This window comes from Alexandromys fortis, unplaced genomic scaffold, assembly GCF_014885135.2.
Source record: "Alexandromys fortis isolate MF-2015 unplaced genomic scaffold, M_Fortis_MF-2015_v1.1 scaffold_44, whole genome shotgun sequence".
Lineage (NCBI taxonomy): Eukaryota > Metazoa > Chordata > Mammalia > Rodentia > Cricetidae > Alexandromys > Alexandromys fortis.
In genome coordinates, this window is record NW_026067921.1 from 4,631,058 (window position 1) to 4,640,857 (window position 9,800).

Here is a 9,800-nt window from a genome sequence, read left to right on the forward strand (position 1 = left end):
GAGAGGGAGGGAGGGAGGGAGGGAGGCAAGGAAGGAAGGGAGGGAGGGGAGAAGGAAGGAAAGGAGGGAAGGGAAGAGAAAGAAAGAAATGCAGACCCCACAGGAAGCCATGAGCTCAGCCCCCACCCGCTGCTGAGATAGCCAAGTTCCCAAGGCAGATATGGCTGCTGTGGACAAACCTGGCCTGCTCCAGATAAAGCTACAACTTGAGAGAAGTCAAAGCCCGAAGCCTTCATCTTCTCCAGGATCAGGTCCAGAGCCTGAGAAGAAGAACAAAATCCACCATGACTCAACAGAACCACCGAGTCCTCTAGACCACAAACCTCAGCACAGAAACGCGGAAAGCTCTGCCGAGGGAGTGGGATCATCAGTGTAGCATCTGTGTCAGGAGAGTTCATTAAACAAGCCGCATCAGTCAAATAAAAGGGTCAACTTGGCTAAACACAGTACTTTTGTTTGTCTGTTTTAAACACTTATTTTTTCCAGACATGGAAGCACACGCCTTTAATCCTAGCACTCAGGAGGAGGATCTCTGTGAGTTTGAGGCCAGCCTGGTCTACAAAGTGAGTTCTAACAGTCAGGGCTGTTAGACAGAGAAACCCTGTCTTGAAAATCCAACAGAAAACAACAACAAAAAACCCTACATTTATTTGTATTTGTGTGTATATATGTGTCTATGTGTGTGTCCCATGTGTGCAGGTGCCTGAGGAGGCCAGAAGAAGTCATGAGATCCTCTGAAGCTGGAGGTACAGGTGATTGTGAGTTGTCTGACATGGGTACTGGCTGCTAAATTCAGGTCCTCTGGAAGAACAGCCAGCATTCTTAACCTCTGAGTCATCTCTCCAGCCTATTTTTGTGTTTTTTTTTGAGAGAGGGTCTCATGTAATCCAGGCTGGCCTCCAACTCACTATGCAGCTAAGTGGAGGGGGGGTCCCTGCCTGCAGGTGTCCAGGAAGGGAAGCAAACTACTCACAAAGACAAGAATGAAAACCTGAGCTGGGTGGTGGTGGTGCACACCTTTAATCCCAGCACTAGGGAGGTAGAGGCAGGAGGATCTCTGAGTTCTAAGCCGGCATGGTGGCCAGACATATAGAGAAATCCAATCTCAAAACAAAACAAAGCAAAAGCCAGTGCAGATAGACTTGATCAACCTGGATCAAACTTTGGGGAGACTAACAAGAAGCGGTTTATTCCCAATGTATTTAAGCACAGCGTAATTTGGAAAAAAAAAGTTTCCTAGTGTAACACAACCCCTGGTGCACAAGGAAGCATAATCACATTGAGACTCAACTCAGGGTACACGTAATTTCTTCCAAGAAGAGCACTTCTAGAGATAGGCTACCTGTCCTAGCTTAATAGAGGTCACTGGGGTATTAGCCACTTCCTGTCTTGGTTGTGGGCACATGACTTGGCCTGGCCCAACAGATAACACCAGCTTATCAATCACTTCCAATTCTCAGGTTTCTGGATGGAAGAACAGGTTTTTCATCTTTCCCGTTGGAAAGACGATCCAGTGTGTTTAACAATCAAGGTTTTTCTGGAGGCACAGGGTCACAAGGACCTCCCATTAAGCTAAACACCCAACAGCTAACGATGACTTTGAACTCCTGATCTTTCTGCCTCCACCTCTGAAGTCCTGGGATTCCAGGTAGGCACCACCAGGCCTACTCTGGCCACATAAATGTTAAATAAATGAAATCATAAACCGTTAATCCTCAGGATTTCCGCCTCTACTTGGCACCCCCCAAACACAGGGGAAGAACCAGAGCAAACAGCTCCAATTTGTGTTTTCCTTTTGCTCATACTTCTACTTCACCGCCTGAATTACCCAAAAACAACATGGAAGAGCAAAGCTAGGCAGATGTTGCCATCAGGAGGGTGCAGGTTCAGACTCTGTACCCAGGAGCACGAGGCCACAGGACTGAGGACAGCCAGTTGTTGTGCTGCCAAATGTCCATCTAATGTTCTCGATCTGGCTGGAATCTTTTTCCAGGAGTGGGTGAGACAGATGGTGGTGTCCAGCAGAGTCTTACTGCCTAAGACCTCACGGCCAGATGGGCTGGGATGCAGTTTAATTGGTAGAGCGCTCACCTACCATACATAAAGCCCTGGGTTCCAACTACAAACCACAGGGGGGGAAAAAAACAACGTTGAGGCATGTGCAGGAGATGGAGGCAGAGGGAATCGGAAGTTCAAGGTCATCCTCAGTGACACAGTGTTTGAGGCCAATCTGCAATACGTGAAAACCTCTCTCAACATGTCTCTATTTCATGGAAGATGACAGACAGACAGATACATGAACATTTCATGGCAGGAATCTGAGGCTCATCCCAGCCTATATCTTCTGAGGGCAGAGAAATAACCCTGCTCCATGCTAAGGTCACTCCAGGCCCTTACAAGGCTGCTTGTCAAACCTCAGACAGGAGGGCAGGGACTGGCAAACCTTGAAACAAGTCCAGCCCCAGAGGCTGCCACAGCCCAGTGACCACCCTGGCTCCACACGCAACCCCGGATCTGCTCCCACCTACACTGACACAGCCCTTAACCTAATGTCTGGGACCTCTTGACCCTTGCCTCTGCCCTCCCACTACCACCGCTGATCTGGCGCTGTCTTCTGGGCGCTTTTCAGCCAACCTGTCTGGTAGAATCCATCCTTAACTCTTCAGTGTCTGACCCATGACCAGGCAGACAAAACAGATGGTTCAACAGGGACGGGAAAATGCAGAAAAGCTTTCGGCAGACACACAGTGCTGCCTTCGGCTTTCAAGTTAAAGGACTTTGGTACCATCAGTCACGAGGCAATCCAGGCCCTATCACGTCTGTGTTGAACAGATCTTTGCATAGGTCACCACATCTGGCCAGAGGTGGATCATGGTGGATGGTCCTAAATAGGCAGGTTTAGCTTGGGGTTGATCTCAGCCTGACTAGTTAACTATAAGACACTACCATGCCATGCCATGGGGACAAACACTAAGACACCAGGGACAATGCTTGGACTGACAGCAAAGACTGGGAAGCCTGGCTCTCTGTCCCTTTAGAGGCAGCATGGGTTGGGGACACAGCTCATTTGGTAGAAGCTCCAGGACTGCATGCTGGGCATGATGGTACACACCTATAACCCCAACACAGGAGGAGCATTAGTTCAAGGTCATCCTTGGCCACGTAGTGAGTTCAAGACCACCCTGGGCTATGAGACCGTGCTTTTAAAAAATAAATAAACAATCTTTGTGGCTTTGGTACCTGGAAGTCCCTTGAGAGTCCTCGCAGATAAGTACACTCACCAGCTAAGGCTGGTCTGCCTCAGGAACCACGCAACTTGTTTTAATCCCAGCTAAAGGACGCCCCCATGAGATGCCACTTTGGGGCCACCAGTGACACAGGCTGGATACGGGAGAAGGAAGGGAGCCTCCCTATGCTTACCTGGACCCACATCAGGACTGGAGAGGTGACCGTCAGCCTGTCCTTGTGTACATGGACACCGCCCTGAGTTCTGCAGGGAGAACAGGTATGTGGGATGGAGCTCCAGGGCAGGCTGAGCTCTGAGAAGTTACCCCACGGTGATAGGAGACCGCCAGAGAGAGGACACTATCCGTGAGTGCCAAGCAGACACTATGTTCTGGCTAGGAAAAGGTGTGAAGTAAAGGCCTGGAGTCCTTGTTCATATGAAACTAACAACTCATTTTAATTTCAGTTCTCATTTTATCTATATACATGTTTTGGCTACACGTATGTCTGTGTACCACGTGTGTGCCTCGTGCCCTGGGAGGTCAGAACAGGCTATAAGAACTGGAGTCACAGAAGGCTGTGAGCTACTGTGTGGGTGCTGGGAATTGAACCCAGGTGCTCAGGAAGAGCAGCCAGGTCCTCGAGCCAGTGCTCTTAACTGCTGAGCTGTTTCTCTAGCCCTGCAAAAGCCCTTCTTAGAAGACACCTCATGGAGAAAACCTTGCCTAGAAGGCAGGGTTGGGCCTCATGACTGAAAACTGGTTGCTTCCCCCACTCCCAGAGTCTTACAGTGTAGCTCAGGCTGGCCGGGAATCAGCCCTGATTGCTGAGATAGCAAGTATATACCACCACACCCAGCTGAGCCAGGAACTTTAGTTGAGACTGAGGGACATCAACTGTTAATATGTACAGAGCCTCCTTCTCTGGATCCCCAGGACAAAAAGAAAAATGAACAAAGTTTTCAAAAGGAGCAGCCAAGTGCGGTGGCACACTTGGCTGCTGTTCCTGTAATCCCTGCCTTCAAAGAGGCTGAGGCAGTAGGGCTATGAGCTAGGGGCTAGCCTAGGCTACAAAGTGAGAGTCTCTGTCTCAATGACAACAACAACAACAACCAGATGTGGTGGCTGTAACCTCAGCCTCTGAGAAGGAAGCAGGAGGGTTTAAGGTTATCTTCAGTTACACAGTGAGGTACATGAGACCCTGTTTCAAAAAGGGGGTGAGGTGCTGGGTGGTGGTGCACACCTTTAATCCCAGCACTTGGGAGGCAGAGGCAGGCGAATCTCTGTGAGTTCGAGGCCAGCCTGGCCTACGCAATGAGCTCCGGGGCAGCCAAGGCCACACAGAGAAACCCTGTCTGAAAAACAACAAAAGGAGAGGCAGAGAAGATTCATTCAAATGCAACACATCTATACACATATGCATCCCTTCCCTTTCCTCTTGCCAAGTGCAAAAAGAAAAAGGAAGGCCCACTGTAGATGTAACCTGGACTCTGACCAGAGCATGAGGTCATGCGAACCTTTTTTATTTTTTCTTTGAGGCAGGGTTTCTTGTGTAACAGCCTTGACCATCCTTGAACTAAGCCCTGTAGTCCAGGCTGGCCTCAACTCACAAAATGGCTTTGTGAACATTTTTCTTTCTGACTTCACCAGTCTGTGGTACTCTCTCATTAGCAACAGAAGATAGCCAAGTACAACCATCAGAGTTTAGCGCCCAGCACGTGGCCCGGCAAAAGCACATCTCAAATGTCTGAGTGAGTGAATGACTTGAATTGGGGAAGAAGAGGGGAAAAGTCACTCTCTGTGTGGAAAGAAAAGATTCTCAGGGGCTGGAGAGATGGCTCAGGGGTTAAGACCTGGGTTTGATTCCAAGCACCTTACGGTGGCTCACAACCATCTGTAACTCCAGTTACCGGCGTCTGATGTTGTCTTCTGGCCTCTGTGAGCCCCAAGCATGAATGTGGTGCACAGACATAAATGCAAGCAAACGCCGATACATGGATGATGGTGATGATGGTGATAGTGATGATAGACGGTGATTAAGTTCTACATAGACTTCCTCTCTGGCACTGGGTTAAGCCAGAACAGTATAGCTAATAGCACAAATGATTTAGAGATCTCAACCCACCCACTCACGCACACCAGGTACATACCCAAATTCAGGAAGGTCTCTGTCAAAATGCACACTGTCCTCATAGAAGACATTCAACTCTGCATCAACAGCAACGATTTTAACCTGGAAGGCATTTATGAAAATGGTATCTAGGGTTTTCTCAGCCTCTACTTTCCACCCCAGGGGCTCCTAACTTCAGTCACGGTTCAGCAGCATTGCAACCACAGCAACAGAAGTTTCATGGGCCACACGTTCAAGTTTAAAGAAAAAGAAAAAAATTAAAGAATGGGAAACCCAGCTGAAACTCCCACTGTTTACAAGAATCTATTCCCCAAGCAGTGAAGACCAGGTCCAGACCTAGCAAAGAGGCGTGTCTCCAGGGGTTGTCTCCAGAGCCATGACCACAGTCATGACCACATGACATCCTAATGAAGCCTTTCCAAGCTCATGCAAGATGGGGAAACAGGTCTCATAGAGTAAGGAGAGTGATCATACGGGATGCTCCCCCCAGAGACCGGAAAAGCTCTGCTTCTTCACCCATCTGAGTAGAGGGGCTCCACAGCCGCGGTGCTTATTCCCCAAGGATGCAGGTTGAAACCCCCTGGGCGTCCCATGCCTGCTTGGCAGCCAGGTTTTGATTCAACCCAGCTATCTGCTGGAAACACCAACCTCTGACCAGCAGTCCTAGAATCACGGACCCTGCCAGCCAAGAGAGGTCACGGGGGTAGGGGACAGGGGGTACGGAGACAGGGACGGGCAAAGTCCGCTTACACAATATGCCATTTCACTTTTCAAAGATGCCTGTCCTGGTGGCGCTCTCCTTTAAACCCAGCACTCAGGAGGCAAAGACCGGTGGACCTCTAAGAGTTCAAGGGCAGCCTTATCTCCACAATGAGTTCAGACCAGCCAGAGCTAAACAGTGACGCCTTGACTCAAAATATGAAATAAAATAATAAAAACAAAGTAAAGGTGCTTGGCTGTGAAGTGGATCTAGGTTAGCACGAGCGCACACCGCCGCCAGCCTGTGGGCTCTGCGGCTTTCGCTGGGTGTCCTGGGTCCCTGCCACCCGCAACCCTGATTCCTCCTCCGCGTGGTCCCCTGGGGTCACTTCCCCACCCCCGATGCACGTCCACGGGGTTCCGCGAGGAGGCACCCGCGGTTTCCGGGAGGGCGCGTGTGGCTGGCAGGCGTCGCCAGGCTCCCACTCCGCGCCCCGCGCCCCGCACGTACCTGCTGCGTGCTGAAGTCCCAGCCCAGGCAGCAGCGGCGGCCGGCACGCTCCGTCATGGCCCTGGGGGTTCCCTTGGCGGGTCCGTGCTTCCGTCCCTTCCTGCGTCCCGCGGCGGCGAGACTGTCGCCTCGCTCCGACACCCAGAGACGACAGGGCCCGCCTCTCGCCACGCCCCGCAGGACTCTGGCCTGGAGTCACGAGGCGGGTATACACTCTGGCGCCGCCTGCCGGAGGACGCTAGTGGGACTGCGGCTGGCTGGGACCCTTGACGGTCCCCAGCAGGGCAGATTCCCACCCCGCAGTGCAGCGGCTTCCCTTCAGGTTCACCCCACTGCCCTAAGAAGGCTTTCTTTCCTTGGAGACACGCGGGGCACAGGAGGGAACTCTGGGGTGACTAGTTCTTGTAAGTTCCTCAGGCGGTTCTGGGCCAGGCAATCCTTTGGGGTAAGTGGAGTAGGTTCCACCTCGTGGTAGTGACTTAAAAATCACAAGTAAATGGGGCCTGAGGTTGGAAGACCTGGGCCTTGGCAGGCCTTGTCCGTACCTAGCACATCAGTTTGTTACCTAAATGGGTCGCATCTCACCTCTGGATTTAAACTCAGGGTCCTTGGGTCTGTGAGATGGTTCAGGGTGAAGGCACTTGCCACCAAGCATGAGAATCTTAGTTTCATCCCCAGGATCTATGGGGTAGAAAGATCCTTTGCATCTTAGAAGTTATCCTCTGACCTCCACATGCACAGCTTGGCACATGTGCCAACACACACCATACACAAACAAAAAAATAATGACAACATTTGAAAACAAAGCCAGAGGCTGTGATGGCCCTTGGATGAGACTTATTCATCCCTGCAGACAGCTAATGTATTGGTGGTCTGATAATATGTCAGGCATGACAAAGTCAGACAAGAGCCCAAACCAGCCTGGAGGTGGTGGCGCACACCTTTAATCCCAATACTTCTGTGAGTTTGAGACCAGCCTGGTCTGCGAGTGAGTTCCAGGACAGCCAGGACTGTTTCATAGGAAATGCTGTCTCGAAAAACCAAGCCAAATGAACCAACCAAACAAAAACAAAGCCAAACCAGATGTGTTTATAGAGCTGAGGGCACCTCCTTTTCCCTGGTGACATCTTTCTAGAAATTCCATGACATCTGCTGTGCAGACCATGTTCAGCCTTGCTACACTCCAGCGCTTGGAGCTCTGCCTGAAAAAGAAGGTTCCTGTCCTCTAGGACACTCACCACACATTGCGGACACGGGTCCTCAGCAGTCAGTACCACTCAGCACACCAGTGGTCAGACATGGGGACTGCTCGAGAGCAAGCGTGCCTCACAGCGGTTTGACCAACTCTGTCCCATCTTTTGTTTGTCTGGGCCTTGTGTTTTATTTGTATTAATTCCATTTAAAAGGAAGGAAGAGAAGGAAGGAGAGAGAAAGGGAAAGCAGGAGGAATGAAACCTTTCCCCAGTCATGGTGGCATAGACCTGTAATCCCAGCACTTGGGAGGCTGAAACAGGAGGATCTCAAGTTCAAGACCATCCTAGATAAACTATTAAAAGCCTGTCTCAAAATAAAATTCAAAGGGACTGAAGAGGACAGCACCCTTTAATCCTAGTACTCTGGAGGTAGAGACAGGTGGATCTCTAAATTCAAGGTCAGCCTGGTCTACAAAGAGAGTTCCAGGATAGCCAGGGCCACATAATAGACTGTCTCAAAATAAAGGTGGATGGGGAGCTGAATGCCCATCTGGGTGTGTTGGTACACACCTTTAATTCCAACACTAGGGAGGCTGTGCTGATGGATCGTTACGTTTGAAGTCAGCCTGATCCACATAGCTAGTTCCAGGTCAGCTACATTGCAGGGCTACATTGCAAACCTCCCCCCAAAAAAATTAAAGAAAAAAAAAGGAAGTGGGGGCTGACAAGATTTTGCCTAATCTGTGCCCTGGAGTCAACCCTTTGAAACTACAAAAATCAAAATCTTAATTAAACTTGGGGTAGTAATTTACACTGTAATCCAGTTCTTGGAAGGGTGAGACAGGTAGACCATTAGTTTGTGGCCAGCCTTGGATACAATAATAATCTTATCTATCTATCTATCTATCTATCTATCTATCTATCTATCTATCTATCTAATATCATCTATCTACCATCTATCTATCACCTATCTATCAGATCTATCATCTATATATCTGATATATCTATCTACTTATCATCTATCTATCTACTATCTTCTGTCTATCTATCTATCTATCTATCTATCTCGTTTCCTCCTCCTCCTCCTCCTTCTTGTTTGACAGTATTTCAGTTTGGATTTACTAAAATGTCTGGGCTCAAAAGATCTTTATGTCCAGATTGCTCTTGGATTTATACTCTTCCTGCCAGAGTCTCCCAGTAGCTGAGCTTACAGGCCTGTAACACCAGGTGTGGTAGACAGAGTCTGTTTTATTTTAAGACAGGATCTCCTGTGCCCCGGCCTGGCCTTGAACTCAGTGTGTAGTCAAGTCTGGCCTTGAATTCCTGATCCTCTAGCCTCACCTTCTCAAATGCTGTAACTGCAGGTCTATGCCACCATACCCTCTTTGAAATGATCTTATGTTGTCACCTACGGGTCAGCAGATTACCTGAGGATGAGCCCATCTATGAGCCCATCTAAGCCTCACTCTGTTGGGGTGGCTCTGCTCCACATGACTCCTGTCCTCACCCTGAGCTCAATATGCTGACTGTGCACTTGTGGGATAAAGAATGGGGCCAAGGTGGGGCTGGAGAGATGGCTCAGAGGTTAAGAGCATTGACTGCTCTTCCAGAGGTCCTAAATTCAATTCCCAGCAATCACATGGTGGCTCACAACCATCTATAATGAGATCTGGAGCCCTCTTCTGGTGTGCAGGCATACACGTAGGCAAAACACTATACATAATAAATAAATCTTAGGAAAAAAAATGGAGCCAAGGGCATAGTGGGTCAGGCCTTTGTATTCTAGAGGCACAGACAGGCAAGTCTCTCTGTGACTTCAAGGCTAACCTAGTCTATATAGAGAGTTCCAGGACAGCCAGGAATACACAGTGAGACTCGGGTTCAAACAAACAAATAAATATATGGGGTCAATGATGAAGTCCCCAAGAGGCCATTGCCAGATCTGGGTTTCATACTCTTTGTTGGAGACAAGGAAAAAAACTCAGGCTGATTGGTGATCTCCTACTTAGCTGGAATGTTTGAGGTCCTCCAGGGTATCTAAG

General features: G+C 49.4%; 1 protein-coding gene across 4 annotated transcripts in view; it reads right to left on the minus strand.

The window, feature by feature from the left end:
- The window catches only part of Xylb (xylulokinase), a 35,078-nt gene extending 28,354 nt beyond the window's left edge, over positions 1-6,724 (minus strand). For 2 of the 4 annotated variants that reach the window (XM_050141725.1, XM_050141724.1), the window contains exons 1-4: positions 6,566-6,723; positions 5,375-5,457; positions 3,421-3,490; positions 180-260 (exon numbers count right to left, since the gene is read on the minus strand). In XM_050141725.1, coding sequence (XP_049997682.1) covers positions 180-260; positions 3,421-3,490; positions 5,375-5,457; positions 6,566-6,622 — 291 coding nt within the window. In that variant the 5' untranslated portion in view covers positions 6,623-6,723. Of the gene's footprint in view, positions 1-179; positions 261-3,420; positions 3,491-5,374; positions 5,458-6,565 lie in introns of all 4 variants that reach the window. The other 2 variants (XM_050141727.1, XM_050141726.1) reach the window with 2 other exon arrangements.
- Positions 6,725-9,800: the final 3,076 nt, after the last annotated feature.